This window comes from Sebastes fasciatus, chromosome 4 (genome assembly GCF_043250625.1).
Source record: "Sebastes fasciatus isolate fSebFas1 chromosome 4, fSebFas1.pri, whole genome shotgun sequence".
NCBI lineage: Eukaryota > Metazoa > Chordata > Actinopteri > Perciformes > Sebastidae > Sebastes > Sebastes fasciatus.
Genome location: NC_133798.1, coordinates 17,669,572 through 17,693,674, shown reverse-complemented (window position 1 = coordinate 17,693,674; position 24,103 = coordinate 17,669,572). Strand labels below are relative to the sequence as shown.

Here is a 24,103-nt window from a genome sequence, read left to right as displayed (position 1 = left end):
ACTCTTCTTGTTGCGCCCCTAAGCTTAAAGTAAACTCAACATATTGGCCCCATCGTGAGAAACCCTTCACATGTGGAGTAAGCCATCCGGTGCGGACACGGTGGCAAACTGAGATTCTAATCATACCTCTTTTGTTGAGCTCAGAGGAGGTTGAGACGTTTTTGGGGGGCAGAGCAGATGCCAAGCGTACAGTTTCTCTCCAAGGTTACTTATGAGATGACAAATGGGTCTGGGCCTCTTTTGTCCTCTTCCCCCCCGCTACATATACGTCTGTTTTTGATGAGAGGGTTGACATCTTTTTGTCAGCATGGAGATCTGAGGATTGCCATGGATACAGAGTGCCCTTTTGGAGTGCAATTTTGAGTGCTCTGCTGAAAGCTGTATGGAGTGGCCCTATATTTAGCTTTTTTTCCTGCATTTGCAGAACTATAAGTCTTGTGGATTATATTGTATAACTATAATAACAATTTGTCTCTCTTTCTCAAATATGCATGGGTGTTTCTCTCAGCTGTCTCAAAGGATTTGTTCGCCTTCCCACAGCAGATTGGTTTTACGTTGATTACTTTTCTCAAAGCTGTTATGTTTCTGTAGCTAAAGTGTGTTTTGTGGCGTTGTATGCCCGAGGATTTTGAGAGTCCTTTTTAGCTATTCAGGAAGCCAGTCGGCATGCATTCCTCCCACTCTCCTCCTGCATTTGCTCATGATAATGAACCTCTGCTCAGCATATGAATGGCTGCCTGACCAAAACACACTCATGTGGCAGGCCAAGCGTACTCGAGCTCCGTCTTGAATGTCACGTCCTACACTGACCCACAGACTCACACGCAAACAAGGGCGATGCAAATATAAGGGAGTATGAATTCACACGCACAAAATACATGAGGCGATATTGAAACATCCTCTTTTAAGGAGTAATTACAGTGTGGGGATCTGCTATCAAATAAAGGTCAAGTTCAGATCCACAGTTGCTCGTTCAGCCTTGTGCTGCTTCCCCTCCTGATCTCATTTTAATGAATGCTTTTTAAAAGTGCCTCCACTCACTTAATTCTCCAGTAATGAGCTACTGTACGAGTCAGGTGTCAGACAAGCGTACAAATGCTCTTTGGGGACTTAACTTTTGCCACCTTGCTGCCATTGCTTCTTTATTAGCTTATAATTTATAGCTTTTGCTACATTGTGAGAAATGATTGAAAGACCTCCAACTTGCCACCAGCAATTATCCTAAGGAGGAAGAGAGGGCCTCATCCACCCATCCAATCACGAGGAGGCTCTCAGAGGGAGTGCTGGTATAATGCGAGGACGTGACTCAACAACTATATGTCATATTTAGCTGGTCTGCACTGATAAGATGCAAGCAAAACGCCCTTCGGTTCCATTCAGGTTGAGCAGGCAGGGATTTCCTCCTTCACACAACAGCCATCCCGTCTAGCGGCGCTGCTTCTATCTGCATGCTAAAGAGGAGCTCCTTCTCAGAAGCGCCGGCGCCGGCAGTGATTAGCATTTGGGCAGAGGGGACAGGGAGCGAATCCCGGAGTGTTTTTGGCGTGTACACGGAGGATGCTTAGTGAATGCCAATGTGCGGTGCTCTGTGAAAGGAGGAGGACCAAACAAATTGCCGGACACGTTGCATTAGTAGCAGATGTCCATTAGCATTAAGAGTTGTGGTAGATTGATCGCTCAGGGAGAAGTATTGAAAACAGAGCAACATATCTTTAAAGGGCTGCTCCAGAGATTTAATATTGCTCTTCCATCAAGTTTACTGAGAATGATCACTGCCTGTTTTTAAATCCCGTCTTCAAACACATTTTTAGTCCCTGGCTTTTAACTCACAGTGAGAGTTGCCTTTCTATAAGGGCTGTCAACGTTAACGCGATAATAGCGTGTTAACGCAAATTCATTTTAGCACAACTAATTTGACGCATTAACACACTCAATCTTTCGGAGGTAGTAGCGAGCTCAGTTTTAAAGCTAGAGGGAAGATACTGGTATCATATGAAACTAGAAAACCTAAAGAAACCTGCGCTAAATTTTGGCGTGGAAAAACTGGCATGGCCATTTTCAAAGGGGTTCCTTGACCTCTGACCTCAAGATATGTGAATGAAAATGGGTTCTATGGGTACCCATGAGTCTCCACTTTACAGACATGCCCACTTTATGATAATCACATGCAGTTTGGGGCAAGTCATAGTCAAGTCAGCACACTGACACACTGACAGCTGTTGTTGCCTGTTGGGCTTGAATTTGCCACGTTATGTTTTGAGCTTATTTTTTATACTAAATGCAGTACCTGTGAGGGTTTCTGGACAATATTTGTCATTGTTTTGTGTTGTTAATTGATTTCCAATAATAAATATTAGTATTAAATACTTGACAAATCTCCCTTTAAGGTACAATCATGGACTATTATGCGATTAATCGCGATTAAATATTTTAATCGATTGACAGCCCTACTTTCTATATTATTGTCCTCTGTCTTTTAAACATTTTGTTTTTATGTTTTTTGCTATATTTTGATTGTACAGCACTTTGCTCAGCTGTTGTTGTTTTTAAATGTGCTTTACAAATAAATTTGGATTGGACTGAACAAAATTGTTGTAGCGAAAGCCAAAATAAATCCTAATATGGGACAAGCTTCAAAAACACCAGAGCCTACACTTCCCATAATGCAACCTGATTGTTTTTGCCTGGCAAATGGCACTTTTTTAACTCCACACTGCCAGTTTATACCACATGCTTTCTGTTATAAATATATAGCCTTCAAACCCAAACCAAAGTTTATGATCATGATGTGTAAAATTGATGGAGCGCCCCTTTAACACATCATAGGTGATTGTTTATTATTATTAGGAAATGTGCAAATAATGTTGATTGGATGTCCATGTATCAAAACTAGTTTTAGCTTCTGTATTCATCCAACAAGAGAGAAAAGAGAAGGACATGTTTACAGTGGAGCAGATGAATAAAAGATCCTCACTTTATTGTCTGGCATTGTACAGTGCAGATGAAAGGGGCCGCGGCGTGTTTTTGAGCTCTGGGGGTCTCCCCGAACAACAGGACCCCAATTCATATGTTAACCACACCAATTATTTGCATACGGTCCCCCAATTATAAAAGCTAATGAGAAGATTATGGGAAACGCACGCTGAAGCCGGCCCGTGGAATTTGCATTGTGAACCTGTATAGCTGTAAATACAAGTCCGTAGAGAGGTATCAGTCAAAGCCACTGAACATTCAACCTCATATACATCACGGATATAATTCATGTCAGTACTAATGCCTGTCAACTACATTAGCTGTGAAACCGTAGCTCATGGAAAGACAGCAATTAAAGACAATAGAGAATGTAATGCTCCTTTCAGCTTATATAGAGGACTATTTAGCAGAGTACTAACTTCATATTCCAATATGATTGTGACTTTGGTAACCAAATGAAGGACTCGCTATCTCCTACATCAAGGCCTTTCAAGCGACCTCCTACTTCCCCATAGATGTTTAATGGCACAGCAAAATGGGCACACAGCCCTGGGCGTGGATACCATGCAGTGACATCCTGAGCTGCAGCCTCAGAAAAAATAAACTCTTCCAACCGTATCCGTTTTCTCATCACCACCTTCCTGAGTGCCGAGCCATTCTCGTCATTATACCCTCACATTCAGCCGTCTGTAGGGGATCCCTGCTGCTCCATTAAGGCCATACCGAGGCTCACAAACCCCTGATTTCATGAGCCATCAATAGCACTGATTATAGGAGTTAATTAGGGATCTTGCTTGGCATGAGAGAACGGCTTTTTCTCTCATGATAGACGTTAAAACTGTACAGTACCGATGCAACAGAAGTGATTCTGTCAGTGTTGCAGCATTGCATCACTATTGTTTGGCACAGACAATGGCAATACCTTCGCTAGTGGTTAGCATATGGAGTAGTATTATCTGTTGCTGTAAGGGAAATTCAATTGGGCTTTTTTCCCTGCTGACTGCTATTCATTTACACCGTGGTGTGCTTCAATTCTCAGTGCTCGTGCCCCCCGTCAGCTCCATCTGTGTGCTCAGACATGTCCCGACCCTCACGTCCTACAGCCGGCCTGCATGAATATGTCTTTGCTTATGTGTGTGTGCGTGTGCGTCGCTGTAATGTGCTACGTCTCTGACATGTGCACAAAACCAATTAGTTTTGGGATGGTGAAGTAGCTGGCCATGGGAAAATGACAATGGAGTAATTGAAGAGGCTGGCTGAATGAGAGGCCAGACAGCTCAATGCAGCTTTTACACAAGCGCTGAGTGTTTTCTCCACGGACAGAATGAGCAGAGAGAAAAGCAAGTCCGGAGTGAAGGTGGTCTTATATAGTTGTAGACTGTAATTAACATTAGAGCCTTTCATTTTGCTGACATTGATTTTTACTGAAGAAACACCGCTCGTTAGGTTGTGTAGTGGCATTTAAAGGGCCTTAACAGTGGTTTTGCACGATTTAGTTCATTTAATACAAATCACGTTTACCTTACATCACAGCTCACCATTTTGCGAACCATGCTGTTTCCAACCATTACAGGCAGCCATTGACTTGCACCACCAGGCGGCGGTTAGCAACTAGCTGTTGAACATAGTGGAACATTTAGCAGCTAAAGAGACAGATAACATCTATTTTTACAATAAACACTTGAAATGATGAAGGCACTTGCAAATGACAAGTTAGTACAAAATGTAAACCATGCTTTGGTTTCATTGTCATAACTGTTTGAATGTGTTTTGTACGTTTACAAAGGTGTCGTATGTTGACTGAATGTTTAACCCATAGACTGTATATAAAGATGGAAGACATGACATCTCCCCAAAAGTGAAGCCAAAACATCTCAATCACCCCTGGTGGCTGGCTGCAGTATAGGTCATAAATCCCGCCTGCCTCCAGGAAACTCTCGCGAGATGGTTAATGTTAGGCGTTGACCTTGAATAGTTAAGGTTAGGAAAGGTCCTGGCAGAGAATTTTTTCAAGTTTTTGCCAAATTTTGCAACTTGCGGGTTACCTTCTAAACATGACCGATGGGACATGAGCCAAAATAAAAAGTCAAAGTACACATCAAATTATTTTTTCCCAAAGATAAATTCTGTCATTTTAGGTAGTTCTTATCACGCTGATTAATGTTTTCTGATAAGTTTGCTTTTAATTAGTTATTTGATGCTATAAAAAGGGGGTGAGACCTCATGATTGACAGCTGAGCGAATTAGTCGCGCAGCCGGACGCTCGGGAATTGTACGAGAGAAGAGGTGTAACTTTAGCTTTCCATAACTATCACGAGTCTGTGTAATAGAACATAATGTCAATTTGATCATAAATGTAGTCATAGAGATATTTTTGTTGTTGTGATATTTGTCTCTTTATATACAGTCTATGGTTTAACCTGTATCTAAATTTGTTGAATGGAACTGCCTAAGGATGCAAAATGAATTTCAGTGTAAACTGACAATAAAGTTGTATAGTATCGTTACATATCATATCGTAACGCACTGCATAGCATGGCATCGCTTCGTAATCGTATCATATCGTATCGTATCGTATCGTATCGTATCGTATCGTAACGTATCGTATCGTATCGTATCATATCGTATCGTATCGTATCGTATCGAATCGTATCGTAATGTATCGTCAGATACGATCGTATCGTATAATTCCCTCAAGAGGTGGTAGAGACCAAAACGGAGGAAAAAGGACAGTGAATATTGGACTTACATTCATCAGGTGGCTGGAAAAAATACTTCAAATGTATGATAATGTTTCTCTGCATCTGCTGAGTGTTATAAATAAGCAACTGTGTTCACCATTTCAACCTAAAAGTTGATCATATATTAGTGTGCTGCTTGTTTCTATTGCCCCCTTTAATACTTTGTCAGTTGTCATCATGAGGTAGTGCCTTCAGTTATTGTATTGAGTTGTTTAAGTGAGACAGTGGTCCATTTATCATCCGCTTGGCCTCATCTGTTTAAAAAAATCGCTAAAATTCCTCGCTGGAAGTGTCCGCACCAACCTGCCATGTTGCTTTCCAAGAGACCATTTTCCCGTTCGATTTTATCTGCAGTCTGACAGCTTTTGGGCACAGCACTCCAAACAGTACTGTGTTTTTATCTCGGCCTCAGCAGTCTGTGCCGAAATGAGCTTTATTGACTTTGGCTTTTCCAGTTCCGTCAGCACAAGATGCATGGGAAGGTTCAACAATTGTGATGGATATTTTTCTGATTGCGTGTCCCCTCAAAGAATTGTGTATTCAAATGAGAAGTGGGCTTTGAACTGTAGTTTCCTCTTTAAGATGCAGAGCTAGCTTAAGCTGAAAATACATTCATTATGCAAGCTTATGCCTCATGCTACATCGGTAAAATGAAGGTTTTAGAGTTAGGAACATGAATACTCCACTACTTCATTTAAATAAGGTAAAGTCTGGCTGTTTTTGATCATTTGGATGCTCACTATTCAGGCAGGATGTCAGTAGTTTCACGTCTTAAGAGCCCCACAAGAGTTCTCACCATCTTCCTACTGTGAGAGGGATGTAAGGGGTTGGTCCCGTATCACTGCAGCTCACGGGGATAATTATAGCACACAAATGAATACAGGCCCACACATACAGTATGCACACAGAGACACACACATGCTGACCGGCTTGAGCTGAGCTGCTACACCTCATTAAATTGGGAAATGAATCCTGGATGAAGCTCTGGCTCCTTTCCAGATAAGAATCGCCAGGCTGTCGTGGATTCACCCGTAAAATGTATAATTAACACATTTATTCTCTTGCTGTCACAGCCTGCCCTTCTTTTTCTTAACATCACCTGTGACAGAGCACTGCCAAGTTCAGTATTTTATATAGTTTTTTTTTGTTATTTTACAAATTATAGTGATCTTAGGGCTGGGCGATATGGAGAAAATCAATACCTCGATATTAATATTGAGACGATATTGTCGGGTTGACCATTGGTGCTTTTACAAAATATTTTCACAATGAGATTTTTTGATAAATAATCATCAGTAATGTGGACATATTGACTAAGTGGGTATAGGGAAATAATAAAACAGCTAGAACAGTCTGGTAAGTTCAGGAAATTACATCACTTTACTGTAATGCAGCCTTTAAAACCAAGAAAAGACAACACTTATTCCATATTACGATATCTAAGATGATATCTAGTCTCATATCACAATATTGATATAATAATGATATGTTGCCCAGCCCTAGGATGATCTTAACAACCTTTTACATCAACAAAATGTAATTGGCACTGAGAAATTATTACAATGAAATACAGTATGTTACTAAACGCCATGAGTGGATTTGGCATAAATGACATCTGATTGTAAATTCCTAACACATTGCAAATTTAATATAAACATTGATGACAAAAGTGTGTTGCTGCTCACCGCTTCCTGCAGCCTGCAGCCTGCAGCCTGCAAATGAGCTTGATGAAATTGGCCCCTCTGGATCTTTTTATGTCAAATCCCAAAGCCAGAGCTGCCTGATGGTGTACGCGGCAGTGTGATTGGCTGCCCTAGGCGAATAATACGGGCCCTTCCCTAGGGAGGTGTAGTGGAAGCCGGGGGCAGCAGACGTTTGCCCTGGTCTCTTCCCATGCCACCAGACACCGGCCCCAGAATCATGACTGTAGGGCAGCACTAACAAAATTCATCAGTTCCCCAAGGAGGACCAGGCCGGGTTCTGACTGCCTAGCCTCTGGTCCCAGACACAGCCTCCACCACCTCATCTGCAGCCCCGACCCGCCCCACACCCAAAGGCAGGAGAGATACAGCTCCACTTTTAATGGGCTCGATTTTGATTCTTTCATACGGTAACCGGCATTAGTATCCCTAAATTTGATAGTGTGCTTTTGTGATAACGCAGCAAATTAGTCTGCCAGAGCTCTAAATTAAGCTGTGACATTTTAATGCTGTGCCAGCGGACGCCTTGGGTGAGACAGGCAGGAGAGCAAGATAAAAACAGGTCAGGCTGCGGTTGTTAAAAGACAGAAAACGACTCCTCCTAAGTTCGGTTTCCTCGTTCTTTTCGCTCATCATTTGCAAGCTGCGCTCACATTCATAGGAAAACAATGAATTATGCGGCTCGTTTCTTTGCGACTGTGCTGAATTATGCAGACGGATATGAATTAAATTGAGCAAAGTCATTTTGACTCAGTAATTATTATGATTCTCTGAAGCTCGGGTCACACTGGTTTTGATGACCCTGGTAGTGATTATCTCAACATTTGCGTTTTTGCTATGGTTCCTTTTTAACTTTTTCTCAAAAAAATAATTGGCTGTGGTTGGATGAAGGTGTGATACGGCAACACTGAGCTGCCTGGCAACAAGATTTCAAACCTGGTATGTTCAATATATTTCTGTTCACAGTCCATCCAACACTAGTGTTGTGATGGAGGCATATTTAGGTTATATTGTGTATAGGGCTGTCAATCAATTAAAATGTTTAATTGCGATTAATTGCACGGTAGTCCATAGTTAATCGTGATTAATCACAAATTAATCGTACACTTTTTATTCGTTCAAAATGTACCTTAAAGAAAGATTTGTCAAGTATTTACTACTCTTATCAACATGGGAGTGGGCAATATGCTTACTTTATGCAAATGCATGTATATATTTATTACTGGAAATTAATGAAGAACACAAAACAATGAGAAATATTGTCCAGAAACCCTCACAGGTACTGCATCTAGCATAAAAATATGCTCAAATCATAACATGGCAAACTGCAGCCCAACAGGCAACAACAGCTGTCAGTGTGTCAGTGTGCTGACTTGACTATGACTTGCCTCAAACTGCATGTGATTATCATAAAGTGGGCATGTCTGTAAAGGGGAGACTTGTGGGTACCGAAGGAACCCATTTTCATTCACATATCCTAAGGTCAGAGGTCAAGGGACCCCTTTCAAATTGGCCATGCCAGTTTTTCCTCACCAAAATTTAGCGTAAGTTTGGAGCGTTATTTAACCTCCTTCACGACAAGCTAATATGACATAGTTAGATTTTCTAGTTTTATATGATGTCAGTATCATCACTGTAGCTTAAAAACTGAGCATGCTACCACCTAAAAATCGCAAGTTGCGTTAATACGTTGTTATCGTGTTAACTTTGACAGCCCTAATTGTGTAACAAAGGGGAAAAAAACACTTCTTTAACAGTTAATCAATAGCACAATTAGCCTTTCACCAGTTTGTTCAGACCTGTAAACAAGTCGCCTCGCTTGAACCTGAACACCATGTTGAACTTCTGTCCCCATTGAACGGTGTCTACTAAGATGTCAGAGATCTATGATCCGCCGAGTCACACATGATGTTTCCCTTTACGACAATCTCATGGAAGAATGATGGTTCACTGTCTGAAATCTGACCTCATTGCGGATCAGCTGGCTGCGGGCTCAGTCAGTCAATCAAACTGATGAATCTGAGAGTGAAATTGGAAAGTAAAGTGTGTCCCCGTGTTTTCCTGTCCCTTGGCATGTCATCTGCCGGCTGATGTGATCGATATGGCAGAGAAGTCTAATGGCATCAATGGCCACGGCGGTGATTAGCTGAGCAAAGTGAGCCCATGTGGGCCACGTTGGTCCATATTGGAGTGCAGTAGATCAGAAAGATAGCTTCCAGCAAACTGCACTGCATGGTACAAACTAACATCGATATGTGGCCAGAGCTATATGTTTCTCTCTCTCTCTCTCTCTCTCACAAGCTGATGAACACAAAACAGAACAAACTCAGTGTTATATTGATATAACGTGATGCGCTATTCAACCCAGTAACCTCTGTCCCTGCCTCTATCCTCTTATCTCTGACGCTCTCTCTCTCTCTTTCTCTCCCTGTAGTTGTGAATGTGCACGTGTCCTCAGACAGTGTGACTGAGCAGAGAGGCGGGGCAGACCTTCGCGTCACATACCGATGATGGAGAGGAGGAGGATGGACGCAGCACTGCTGCTGCTGTTCCTGGTGCACCTCGCCACTGCGCTGGAGGTCCCACTAGACCGTAAGGCAACACATCACACACACCACACAATGTACTTACAGTATATCTAAGAGAATGTAAATGGACTGAAGTCAGATCAAAATGTATTGGCAAGTCATTAATGAAGCAAAAGTGCCATTTTGCTGGTTGCAGCTTCTTAAATGTGAGGATTCGCTGCTTTTCTTTATCATATCTGACAATAAACAGAATATGTTTGGGATTTGGACTGTTAATGGGACAAATTTTGATATCTACTGTAAGTTTGGGCTCAGTGAACTGTTCCCGTTTTAATTTCTCAATCTTCTGACAGACTAGCTTTTTCCCCGTTTCCAGTCATTGTGCTAAGCTAAACTAACTAGCTGCCGTCAGTATCATATTTACCGTACGAACAGGAGGGTGGTATCGAGCGTCTCATTTAACTCTTGACACTTAAAGAATGCCAGTGTAACATTTAGAGGGATCTATTGGCAGAAATGGAATATAATATTAATAAGTATGTTTTTTTTACTGTATAATCCCCTGAAAATAAGAATCGTTGGGTTTTCGTTACCTTAGAATAAACCAAACTATAAGCTTGGCACACGAGAGAAGTTACGTTGGTTGCAATCTGCAACCTTACCGCTAGATGCTGCCAGAGTCAGACTCTACACACTGCACCTTTAAGTGAATAAGAGTACTTCCCAACTATTCTGCAATTAATAGAGAAATGAATCCGATTAACTGATAATGGTAAAAATATCCCTTTTATTTCCCCTGAAGTAGCTTTATGGTTCATTTTATTTTACACTGTTTGACATCGTCACATTTAGGCATGCATTTCATGGTTATTTTTTAAATAATAATTCATTTATCGTTTTGTCCATAAAATATATTAAAAAAAGTAAAACATGCCCATTATAATTTCCCAGAGGTGACATTCACTTTAAAAAAAAAAAAAAATCCAACCTAATAAACAATGAATACAAATATATTCAGTTTGCTATTGTATATGACAAATAAAAGCATCAAATCCTTACATTTGAGAAGCAGGAACTGGCATCTGTTTGGGATTCTTACTTGAAAATGGAATGAAACAATTATTTGATTATCAACAGAGTTGCAGATTAATTTTCTGAAGGTCGATTAATTGAATAATTGTTTAATCTCTAATCACATTTATTCCAATCTCGGAACCCATCGGCTATCGGTCTGACGACGATAACCTTCTTGGGGCATGGGGCTGTATTTCTGGGGTTCTAGTGTAGCCAGTTTTTCCGTGCGCTGCTCATTGTTTACAGTCTTGATTATCAATTTGTGTCGCAAGACTGGAGTTGGAATTTTGAGACGACGTGTACGACAGAATTGTTTCACAAGTAGCCGGTTTACAAGCTAATTTTAAATCAATAAATAGCTAAATCATCGTCAGACTATAGCCGGTGGGTTCCCGGATTGTATTTTGGCCGATGCGTTACGCCTCTTTTACTCTCCACACGGACTGTTTACCTGCATTCAACCAAAGTCTGCTCGAACGTGATTGGTCAATACCACTCGGACTACAAACGGAAACCAGAACGCTTCTGGTGACAAAATCTTGTCCCGTTGCCTACAGATTCTACATGTGAATGCAGAATCTGTTTATAATAGAGATTACATTTATTCTAAACATGATCTACATATCTACCCATTACTAGGATCAGATTCTTGTTTTAATGTTTGCCAGACTGACTTCCAGCACCGCAGCCTGATGTCACGGTGGTACTTTACTCTAGTACATCTTCTTCATATTGTTTGGTTGGAGCTGTTGACCACTGGATGCTGGCATCTCTCAACTGGGAGCTGGCTTTGTTTAAAGCCGTGTTTGAAGCCCTAATTATGCAGGAAGATATTTTTCCACCACTAATGTCTGGTTCTCTTTACTGTCACAATGTTTTTTTCTTATTTGCTGATTCTTGGGGAAAACACTAAAGTTCTGGAAGGATGTAAGTCTCAAACTAGCGTGAATTCCCTGCAGAGGTTGTGCTAGCAGTTTTTGTTGTGCATTAAGTGATATATTTGATCTTTTTTTATTATATTTTTGTATTATATTTTGTCTGTTGATGCTGAGTGTGATTTGGAGTGGACTTTAATTTATTGCATGCAGTGATCTCTTTGTTTCTTTGTTTGCTGTTGTGTGTTTCTTGCAGTGGTAGAGCAGTTCTGTAGAGCATTATTGCAAAGAGCATGAGTTCTCGTATCATTTGTTTTGTCATCGTCCATTAGTTATTTCCCCAGCACTGACAGGAATACATTAAGCATCGGATCATTACAACAAAGTGAAATGCACCTAAGCGTGCTGCATGGCCTTTTTGCTGTTGCACATGTTACAAGAGCTTTTTGTGTCCGTCAGCAAACAGCAGTCTGCTTTGATTCAGTGTGGTGAGTCTGCATGTGATTGGTAACGACTGCTTGTGTGGTCAATACAGCAACAGAAAAAAAGGCTTAGTTATGCAGTAAAGGTCGTGATTAAATATCACCGTCTTTCTGATCTCCTTTAGTGCCGCAGCCACCGACCATAACTCACCAATCCCCCAAGGATTACATCATCGACCCACGAGAGAACATTATAATCAACTGCGAGGCGAAGGGGAAGCCTCACCCCAGGTAGGAATCTGGGAAGTGGGATTTTTGCACTCATGATGATGTTACAGAGAAAGATATTCCAGGTATGGATTCAGTTTCAGTTAAAAGCCTCAGTTGACAGCAAGTCTCCAGAATTTCAGTCTAAAATATGATGAGCAAAGTTCTGGTTTATTCAAGCTATAATAAATAAAGTAGGTATTTTATTGCTGCTATTATTATTATTACATGCCAGAAGATGATTGTAGCTAATGCTTTTGAATCTTTTGCTCCAAACTTTGCCACCCTCTTTCCTTTATCTACCTCATTGTAACACCTAATTAATTTGCTGGTACCAACACTGCATGCACACACACGTTTGTACTTCTGTACTTGCGAGGACCCTCATTGACAAAAATAAATTTCTTAGCCCTGAATCTTCAGTTTACCCTAACATAACCTTAACCCCGAAACCAAGAGTCATGTAAACTTCAAACACCCGTTTGAAGAAGTTTGAAACCCGGCAAGTGCAAAAAAGTTTGAATCAGTTGAAATGCTCTTTTAAAGCCCCTGAAAACTTGAATTTAAATCATAAGAATTTCTCTTAAACATATTGAATCAAAGTTGAAGTAGAAAAAAAAAAATTTTTTAGGAGTTAACAGTCAAACTCAGCTAATCAGCTTCATCAGGACCGTGTGGGTTTGATCAGATTTGATGGCTTTGATTCAAATGTTGCTAAACTCTGATCACCTTTCTGCAACTGAACATTACTTCAAACCAGTGAGAAGAGCACAAGAGCACACACACACAATGTTTAAGCTATTTGTCTATCCTAACCATAGACTGTATATTAAGCTGTGCGACGCGTCTCCACTTCCTCCCACTGTACAAAAGTGAAGCCAAAATATTCTGGATAGGGGAGCTGCTATCTTGAGTTTTTGACGTCATTTGGAGCCAGAGTCTGCGCAGTAGTGATCGGGCGGCTGGAGCCGCGGTATCGAAGTCCCGCCCACACACCCGCCCGAGCCGAGCACGGGCGCATGCTAGCATGAGCCACTTAGCTGCTACGTTAGCACCACGGTAGCTGTTTGGCTAGAAAGACATAACACTAACCGTAATAACTCTATAAACACATTTATGATCAAATTGACACATGTTCTATTACCCAGAGTCGCGACGGTTATGGAAAGTTAAAGTTACATCTCCGGCTTCGACTACTTCAGCTGTCAATCACGACGTCTTACCCACTTTTGTAGTATCAAATAAATAATTAAAACCAAACTTAACAGAAAAATGAACACTTGAACAGACACCAGCATGATAAAAACTACCTAAAATGACAGAAACCATCTTTGGGAAAAATCTATTTGATGTGTACTTTGACTTTGTAGTTTGGTCCATGTCCCATCCGCTAGAGAGGAGGAGGCGGGCTTTATGACATATACTGCAGCCAGCCACCAGGAGATGTTTTGGCTTCACTTTTGGGGAGCTGTCATGTCGTCCATTTTTATATACGTATTATCCTAACCTAAAGTAAACATGTGTCTAACCTTTTCTCAGTGCCTCCTTAAGCCTGTACTATAATACAGTGTGGTGTCTGTACACTTCACCAGATTACCACAACACAATTTATTATCAGTGATAGTAGCTACACTGCTGTGATGCTGGTCTGTTTTCCCCTCCAGTTTCTCTTGGACCAGAAATGGGACCCACTTTGACATCGACCAGGACCCCAACGTGACCATGATGCCCCACTCTGGGACCATGGAGGTGGACATCAGCAGAGCGAAGGCCGAGCATTACGAGAGCGTGTACCAGTGCACGGCAAGGAACAAACATGGAACTGCTGTTTCCAACAACATAGTCGTACAACAGCCCAGTAAGTGCACTGCAGATTATCATTTCCATCATTTCATTTCTCTCTTCTTCCATTTTCGTAATGTCACGCATATCTCACATCATCCTTTTTTCTTTTTCTAACAATTAAGTTGCAATTTACATCTTAAGAGCACTTCTGACAGGTAAAGGTTGCATGTAGAGAGCAGCATGTTTTACTTTGCAGGATGTAACAGTAGAACAATAGCGAATATCCCTTTGTATTTCTCCTGTTATTATCCAGTTAGGCATCATCCCTCTCATCCTGCCTCGTCACCCCTGTCATCATGTCAGCGACAGTCCAATAGCAACCCATGTTTAATGTCAAGTTAAAAGACACCTCATCCACTGAAGTGTGTATCCTTCTCCCACCGGCAGGGTCCCCCTTGTGGTCGAAGGAGAAAATCAAGCCGAGCGTTGTTCAGGAGGGCGTGTCCTTGGTGCTACCGTGTCGACCCCCAGCTGGCCTGCCTCCTCCCATCATATTCTGGATGGACAACAGTGAGCGCTTCAGTCATGGAAGATCATGTTTTAACTGCATATATGAACACATTATAATAACACACTGCTGCTGTTTTTTCCGTGGGCCCAGGTCGGTCCGGAAATCTCAGATATGTGTCCTTCTGGCAAAATGAAGTGTCTGCTCTCAAAGAATCCTCATCAGTGTTCCTTAAAATAAACATGCCCCTTTCACATGCATTATTTAGACATTAATGTGATTAATATAAACAACTGTGACCATCACTTGCCTTGTTTGTTGCAGAGAGCTAGGAGTTTAAATGCAGTTACACTAATTATCACACTTAATTAGTTAATTATTACTTGACTCATTAAATGTGTTCATTTTAAAGGGTCAGTTCACACAAATTACAAAAAAAAAGAATATGCACTCTTACCTCTAGTAGTAATTTTCAAGATTCAAGTGTATGTAAATGTGCAAATATGTTTGCCGTTGTTTGCATGTTTGTGTTTGCACAGTTACGTCAGTGTGTGTGTGTGTGTGTGTGTGTGAGAGTCTCAGACAGACATGCAACAGGTTCTTAGGGTCCTTTGTTCATAAGTCTTGTTGCGTTATGAAAGAAGCAGTACCGCAGCCTGCTGGTCTGGGCCTTGAGGCCGCGGTACCGTTTGCCAGATGCAGATTTGCCGTATGCAGATCTGAGGAAGGTCTTGTGATTCAGTTGAAAGTTCAGCTCATGAATGGACCTTGTGTTGAGGTCAAGAATAAACTAAAAATATCTAGTTTTAGTTTAACTTGTCTAGGTTTTGAGATTTATGCCTCTTTTCAGAAACAGTGTCCGAGTTACTTTGGATAATCCACAGAACACGCTGTCAATAGGGACTATTTCTTTGGTAGAAAGACAAAGAAGAAAACTTAAAGACCATACCCAAATATCTACAGTAGCATGTGTTGCTGTACTCTTCAAATTCTTAAATGTGCTGTGCATTTCAGATTTCCAGCGGCTGCCTCAGAGCAGCAGGGTGTCCCAGTCCCTGAACGGAGATCTTTACTTCTCTAATGTGCTCCGAGAGGATTCCCGGAACGACTACATCTGTTACGCCCGCTTCCCGTACACACAAACCATCCAGCAGAAACAACCCATCACCGTCAAGGTCCTCAACCGTAAGTCTGACTGTGTGTGTGTGCGTGAGGAGGAGAAACCAAGATACAGGATGTCAGATGTAGGTGTAATGAGCTAGTATGACTGAGATGAGTGTGAGTTTGTGTGTAATGTGTAATGTGTCCGCATGAGAGGCAGTTCATTCACAGTAGTAGTAGTATGTGCTAGCATGTCTGCGTAGGAGGGACACGGCGTTTCCTATCTGATGCCATCCTCAGAGACGCCAGCGGTCGTCATCCCACTGAAAAGACATATTGTCAGAGCTTTCATGGCTCCCAGCGCTATCTGCCAGGCAGGCGTTCATTTTATGACTTGTGTGAGACGTTCTGTTATACGCGCTCTCCACCAACAACAAAGACGGCTCTCTTTCAGTGTAATTGACATTTCTTGTCCCCACAAGATTCTTATGGCGATCATTCCTCATCTCTGAGTCATTTTAAAGTTTTGTTTTAATTCTGAACACTCTCATGTTAAGTTTTTTTTCTCCATGTGAATGATGATTTTTGCGTGTTTGATTTCTCTGTTGTTTTACAGTGGATGCAATCAATGACACAATGGCAGCTTTTTACAATGACACTGATTTATTTAGTGGTGAGTTTTGGCACCCCCTAGTGTTTACCCTCCCTCAACCTAGAGCTCCGAACGCTGGCTTTTACCCACTAACACTAACCCTCCTGCCCAACATCACAAGCTCACTGATTTATTTAGGGGTGACATCTGGCACCCTCTAGTGTTTACCCCTAAACATAGAGCTCTGAACTGTAGCTGTCACCCACTAACCCCTAAATACAAGATGTTAATTCTCTATCCCTCTGCCACTCCTGCTCTATCCAATCAAAACCCTTCTGATAACTATTCACTTCCTCCTATTAAACCATCACTGCATGATGCTTCCAGTATCGGCTGAGCTGATTGTGTAACTTGGACATGTAACGACATCTGTGCATCTTTGAAAGCTACATTTTTAACTAAAAACTAGGGCTGTCAATCGATTGAAATATTTAATCGCAAATTAATCGTACATTTTTTATATGTTCAAAATGTATCTTAAAGGGAGATTTAATACTCTTATAAACATGGGAGTGGGCATATATGCTTGCTTTATGCAAATGTATGTATATATTTATTATTGGAAATCAATTAACAACATAAAACAATGACAAATATTGTCCAGAAACCCTCACAGGTACTGCATTTAGCATAAAAAATATGCTCAAATCATAACATGGCAAACTCAAGCCCAACAGGCAACAACAGCTGTCAGTATGCTGACTTGACTCAAACTGCATGTGATTATCATAAAGTGGGCATGTCTGTAAAGGGGAGACTTGTGGGTACCCATAGAACCCATTTTCTTTCACATATCTTGAGGTCAGAGGTCAAGGGACCCCTTTGAAAATGGCCATGCCGGTTTTTCCTCGCCAAAATTTAGCATAACTTCATATCGTTATTTATCCTCCTTTGCGACAAACTAATATGCTGGTACTAATGGATTCCTAAGAATTTCTAGTTTCATATGATGCCAGTATATTCACTCTACCGGTTCAACCTCCGGAAGATTGATTGCGTTAATGAGTTAAAGAAATTAGTGTCGTTAAAACTAATTTGCGTTAACTTTGACAGCCCTTATTCAAACATATTAAAAATGTAATCTGATTGATGATAAACAATGAATTTGCTCCTTAAAGTATAGAGCTGCAACTATTAAATTAATCCCCAACTATTTTGATAATCGATTAATCGGATTGAGTCATTTTTTAAGAAAAGAAATTCTAAATTTTCTGATTCCAGCTTCTTAAATGTGAATATTTTCTGGTTTCTTTAGTCCTCTATGACAGTTAACTGAATATCTTTAAGTTGTGGACAAAACAAGACATTTGAGGACGTCATCTTGGGCTTTGGAAAACCATTTTTCACCTTTTTCACTCTTTTATAGACCAAACAACTAATCGATTCATCAAAAAAATAATCAACAATGAAAATAATTGTTAGTTGCAGCCCTGCAGAAATGTTTAAATTATCCCCTGTGTTGGCCTTTCCTCTGTCAAACAGCCAGCTGCAGTCTTCATTCTCAAAATCACTCCTTCCCCGCTGCCCTTCCTAATTTTAGAGCGCTCCTAGTTGTTAATCTTTCTCTCACCAATCATCATTTTCACCTCACTTCACTTCTCATTGCTCAAAAGATCTTTTTCTCTTTGTCTAAACATGTCTAACCCGAAACATGCAAGCAGTTTCTCATCAAACTGCTCACATGCCAGGGTGTTAATTTATCATCATCATAAACATTCAGCCTGACTTTTTTATTATTATTTTAGCAGATTACTTCTTTACAAATTCAGTAGCAGAAAGCAGATCTTCATGTCTCTAATGCTATATTAGATTAGTTTTAGTCTTCATTATAACCCCGGAGGGGGATTAATTGGCTATAAACACCCACAGAAAGCAATAAAACTCAACATGACAATAAAATTTACATCTAACCATAAAATATGAGAATGTGGTGTGTAATGAAGTGGCTCAGTGCCCGTGCATTGTAGAAGAGAGGTTTCATTGTACCACAGAGTACAGAGAAGAAAGGATTGTGAATGTGAAGGGCCTGGCTAGGGCCTTGATCTACACTCTGTTATGGACGTATGCAGAAGAGATGGTTAATGGTTTTCTTTGTGAATCTATGTGCAACTATAGAAGACCCAGCGGATGAGAGGAGGCCGACCTTCCTCATCCCATCTGGTCCCACCAGCTCCAAGATGGTGTTGAGAGGACAGGTGCTGGAGATGGAGTGTATTGCCGAAGGACTGTAAGTGAAAGAATCTGCCATTACTTCAGCCCTGAAAGCCTCAAGTGCCCACCTGCTCAAGTGTCATCATCACTCGTCTTTGTCTCTCTCTCTCTCTCTCTCTCTCCTTGAATCCAGGCCCACCCCTGGAATCAAATGGAACAAAGTGAGCGGCGACCTCCCCACCAAGCGCATATCTTTCCTGCACTACAATAAGACCCTAAGCATTGTGAACGTGTCCGAATCTGACGCAGGAGATTACCGCTGCATCGCCAAGAACCGGCATGGCTTGGTGCACCACACCATCCACGTCACGGTCAAAGGTGCGTCTGTGATGAAGCGCATAGTGTCCCATCAGGCCATCCGTTCGTCGTCTGGCGACACAGTCGATCTTTCTTTCTGTCTCTTCATTCTCTCTCCATCTCATAATTGATTTATGCACAGATGCCAACAGTGCAGTGTGTTTCGGTGATTAATTCTCCAGCCTTCTGCTGCGTTCTGTTCTATTTTCAGCTGCTCCATATTGGATCACTGGCGCCCCCAGGAATCTTGTCCTAGCTCCAGGAGAGAACGGCGTGCTGACCTGCAGGGCCAGTGGCACGCCCAAGCCCTCCGTCAACTGGGCTATGAACGGCATCCCCATAGAGAGTGAGTGCAACCTGAAACTCACTGTCTTTATGGCGTCTTTCCTTTTTTATATAAACTGAGAATTGTTTCATTTCATTATTTGAGACAGGATTTTTGTTTTCAAATTACGGTTTTGTAAATACCTTGGTACTGTGTAGCATTTTTTATTCCTGGGGTTGATATTTACTCTACCTGAGCTTGATTAATATAAAAATGTTTTCTGAAATTCCATACTAACACGCTATTTAGTACGCTAAAACAGTATGTGAGATATTTTAGTATGTCTGAAACCTTAGTGTGAATGTGAAACCAATAGTACGGGAATTGCATATTATTTCTGGTGAAATATTACAGTATGCAACGCTGGACATTACAGTGGCATAAATATCCCAAAATGCAATGCGGTAGTGACGACAAGGTTCATAACAGACGTTGACGGACAGCTCTGTAACAAAAATAACGCTTCAATTTAACTTTAAGAATAAGATTTCACATAGCTAGGCGTAATATATAATTTAAATTAATTCAGACATTGATTCTCACAAACCGTTGTTTTTTGGTCACATGAGGTTGGCCATGCCAGTTTTTTGGCATAAATTTGGAGCATTATTTAGTGTTCTCCCCGACAAGCTAGCATGACATGTTTGATAAAAATGGTTTCCTTAGGTTTTCTAGTTTCATATGATAACAGTGTCTTCATTCTAGCTTTAAAGCTCCAGCCTTTGAAAGACAGAATAGCAACCGTCGGAGTGTTAAAAGGTTAATACTTTATATAATAACAGATCAGTACTTGGTGTACAACGATACAATATTGCCATGCAAAATATTCTGATACTATGCTGTATCATTTTTTTTCTCCCACCCCTAGGAACCAGCTTCATATTTAGCGCACAGACATGAATTGTCTGCTTTAACTTGACAAAAAAACGAATAGGCAATTTTTCCCAGAATGTTGAACTACTACTTCAACACTGAGCAGCCATAATTTCAGAGAACTAAAAAGACCAAAATTAGGATTTAAATGAGGAAATATCTTCTCTACAAGATTCATCCAGAATTCAAAGAGTTTCGTCTGTAACCCCTGTTATCCATGAACAGATTCCCCGAAGGATCTCAGCAGGAAGGTGGAGGACGACACCATCATCTTCACTGTTGTGCAGACTGGATCCAGCGCCGTGTACCAGTGTAACGTCTCCAATGACTACGGTTACCTCCTGTCCAACGCCTTTGTCAATGTGCTCTGTAAGTTCATTACACAAGATCCATTTGTATTAGAATGCTGTTTTGCATTGATTTCCGTAGTGTAATAACATGGTGATAATTGCTGCAGCGGAGCCGCCTAGAGTGCTGACACCAGCCAACAAAGTCTACCAGGTCATCAAAAACCATTTAGCCCTGATAGACTGCGCCTCCTTCGGGTCACCCATCCCGAAAATTACATGGTGAGTTAATGAACTTTTAACAGAGGAAAGTGTTTTATGTTTCTTCAAAAGCTCAAAGCGGCTGCCTCTCTGTCTCAGGTTCAAAGACAGTCGGTCCAGCACCCTGGATGGAGACCCTTACATCCTGCACGACAACGGGACTTTAGAGATCCACATAGCTCAAGCCCACAATAGTGGCGAATACACCTGCGTGGCCAGAAACTCCCTCGGTATCTTCGAGAATCACGTCCGTCTGGAGGTCAAAGGTGAGAGTGTTTCTGAACTGAAGATCCAAATATCGTATTATTATATAACTAGCTGATAACTCACACTATTACAGTTTGATTTTTGTGTACAATGTTGGTATTTAGAGTAAAAATATAAAAAAATGTCTGGATACGGTGTCCATGTTACCCAAAAAACAGTTCAGAGTAGACTAAAAACAGGAAAAGAATCACCTCACAATGATTCTTTGGGTGTATTTTGTTTACCATCAATGGGCGTCATAACTGCTGATGCATTTATCAGAGAAGATATGACAGGACTGACCTCTCTTTTTAAAAGACCCATCAAGAAAACAATAATTAACAGAAAGAAATTTCAAGAAGATTCACAAAAAAGTCAATAAAAATAAAAACTAACAAAAAAATAATGAAATAGATAATAAATCGGTCTTTTGTTACAGCTTTTCATATATATTGCTTTTCTCCTGTTGTTTGTTTTAAATAAAATAGAAAATAAGCAGTTTTATGACATCATTTTTGAGTTACCTTTACTGCAATAGGCATTTGTCAGTATCTTTAACATTTTATCAACTAAATGATTAATTCATCAATAACAAAAAAAAAATTGTTATTGAAATTAATAGTTGCAGCCCTAATATTAACCTTTTGAAGTCAAGCCCTATTCCAAACACATCGTATCAGGTGTGGACTCGAGTCACATGACTTGGACTTGAGTCAGACTCGAGTCACAAATTTGATGACTTTAGACTTGACTTGATAAAATAAAAATAAAAATAAAAAACTTGCAACTCGACTGGGACTTTAGCACCAGTGACTCGTGACTTCACTTGGACTTGAGCCTTTTGACTTGAAAATACTATCCTCCCCCCAAAGCCCAAAGATTAAGATGTATATTATTTAAAAAGTTTGCCACGAATCAATTCATGTCCCTTAATTTCCTAAATCAACTAACGTTAACGCTGTTCATTCGCAGCAAGTCGACACTTAATTCCCCAGGTCCACTTTGTTTAAAACAATCTGACAGCATCCAATCAAGTTGCAGGAGAAAACCATGAAGAACTTATGTTACGTTACTGAACGCCAGTTGGAAAAAATTATACCAGAAATAATTTCATCCACATACAAAACCTGTGTGGTGGTCAACAAAAAACAAATTGCAATATGCAAAACTTGTGGGTCGAAGATTACAGATGGAGACACAAATGGCATTACATTTGGTGAAGTGCGCTTTATTACTTGTTTAGGACTCGAAACTCAAAGTTTAGGTCAGTCTTGACTTGAGACTTACTTGTGACTTGCAAAACAATGACTTGGTCCCACCTCTGCATGTTATATGTTTGTTCCCCTGGTTTAGACTTATTGCTTTGATTCTTTGATTATAGTAAATGCAAACTGAATCTTCTCCCCTTCCAATCAGATCCCACCCGAATCCTGAAGCAGCCGGAGTACAAAGTGGTCCAGAGGGGCCGGCCTGTGGTGTTTGAGTGTAAGGTGAAACACGACCCCTCGCTCATCCCCACCATGACCTGGCTCAAAGACGACGGAGAGCTGCCCGATGATGAGAGGTCAGAGATGTCTGGAGATGTGTTTGTTGTCTCTCTACATTACTTGTAATGGATCTAGCCAGTATCTAATTAGCAATCTTACCTTTAATGAAATTGTACAGTTACGTAAATTGGTGTAAGTTTGTTTCTTGGATGCTTATTCAAGCTCAACTGTTTGACTGGGGAAAGAAAAACAAGATTTGATAGAATCAGATGCTAAACTGTCTGTATTGACGCTTTGTTTACAGATTAATCGTGGACTCTGACAGCCTCACCATCAATGATGTGACGGAGAATGATGCGGGGGTGTACACCTGCATCATGAACACCACTCTGGACCACGACTCAGCCAGCGCTGAGCTCACTGTTGTCGGTATGTACAGCTCAATTTCACTGACTCATAAAACAAACTCACAAATTATTAAAGTGTAACCTCTCTCCATCTCAGCTCTTCCCAGAAAAGTGAATAACTGAAACCACAGATTGCCTTTCAGCCTTTCAAGGTTAATTGCCTCCTGAGAGTTTACTTAAGAGGGTCAGAGCGGATTTAGTCAGCTATCGCGTCAGCAGCATGAATATTCGATCTTAGCGAGCCAGATAATCTCAGTCTTTGTTTTCTTACGGCTGACTGACCACTAAACTCCCTGTTTCACTCCTGCCCTCCGACCTGGCAGAGGCCACACCAACTCCAGCTGTTGCCTACGGTAAACCTGCAGCACACATGAGCACCCGGATGTGCTCGGCTGACATCGGCTTGTGTTGTTTGTTGGATGTTTTTTGTCAAGTGAAGCATGTCGTGGCCCGAAGATTCATTTTTGATACAGCATTTTTAATTTTTAATTTTGATTGTCCAGCATTTATTTGTTTTTGTCTGTAAGGTGTTTTTTTCTTTTTTAAATAAATATACGTTTTTACATTTGTACAAAAAGTTTGAATGCATTAAACACGAAACATTTAGGCAATGGGGAGGCAATTTCCACTCACACATGAATGCAAAGATAATTTGTAAAGCAGACATCTCCCCGTTGCACCACTTGGGATCTTTTCAAATGCGCCATTTCCTCATCACTCATTTATTCCAAGCATGCGTTCCACTTTATCATTACAATTCCAAAACATGAGCATCAATTTAACCTCTCTAGTGAGCCCCAGACTCTATTTCATGCAGAGTGATTATGGAAGATGCTCAGTTGGGCGTCAGTCGTTTCATATGCATGATGCAGCGTCTGCATGTGTATCACAGGGCACATAAAGGAACATGTGAAGGAATAGAGGAGTAACTTAAAGGTGTGTTTGGTTAAACCAACAAAATACTTTGCATTTATTATGATTCTAGTATCACAGAAACACATTTATGTAACCAGATATACCCCCTTTTTGATTTTGCTTCATCATCTCGTGGCATGAACTCTCCGTATCCTGTACCTGTACCTG

The 24,103-nt window shown here is 40.9% G+C and overlaps 1 protein-coding gene across 15 annotated transcripts in view; it reads left to right on the top strand.

Moving 5' to 3' along the window:
- LOC141765970 (neuronal cell adhesion molecule-like) overlaps window positions 1-24,103 on the top strand; it is a 97,527-nt gene that overhangs the window by 53,923 nt on the left and 19,501 nt on the right. For 10 of the 15 annotated variants that reach the window (XM_074632354.1, XM_074632352.1, XM_074632349.1 and 7 more), the window contains exons 3-17: window positions 9,849-10,006; window positions 12,499-12,604; window positions 14,245-14,438; window positions 14,813-14,935; window positions 15,888-16,058; window positions 16,591-16,647; window positions 18,742-18,853; window positions 18,971-19,155; window positions 19,346-19,480; window positions 20,558-20,701; window positions 20,790-20,901; window positions 20,980-21,146; window positions 22,543-22,690; window positions 22,918-23,042; window positions 23,344-23,373. In XM_074632354.1, the coding sequence (XP_074488455.1) occupies window positions 9,922-10,006; window positions 12,499-12,604; window positions 14,245-14,438; window positions 14,813-14,935; window positions 15,888-16,058; window positions 16,591-16,647; window positions 18,742-18,853; window positions 18,971-19,155; window positions 19,346-19,480; window positions 20,558-20,701; window positions 20,790-20,901; window positions 20,980-21,146; window positions 22,543-22,690; window positions 22,918-23,042; window positions 23,344-23,373 (1,894 nt within the window). In that variant the 5' untranslated portion in view covers window positions 9,849-9,921. The remainder of the gene's footprint in view (window positions 1-9,848; window positions 10,007-12,498; window positions 12,605-14,244; window positions 14,439-14,812; window positions 14,936-15,887; window positions 16,059-16,590; window positions 16,648-18,741; window positions 18,854-18,970; window positions 19,156-19,345; window positions 19,481-20,557; window positions 20,702-20,789; window positions 20,902-20,979; window positions 21,147-22,542; window positions 22,691-22,917; window positions 23,043-23,343; window positions 23,374-24,103) is intronic. The other 5 variants (XM_074632343.1, XM_074632351.1, XM_074632346.1 and 2 more) reach the window with 3 other exon arrangements.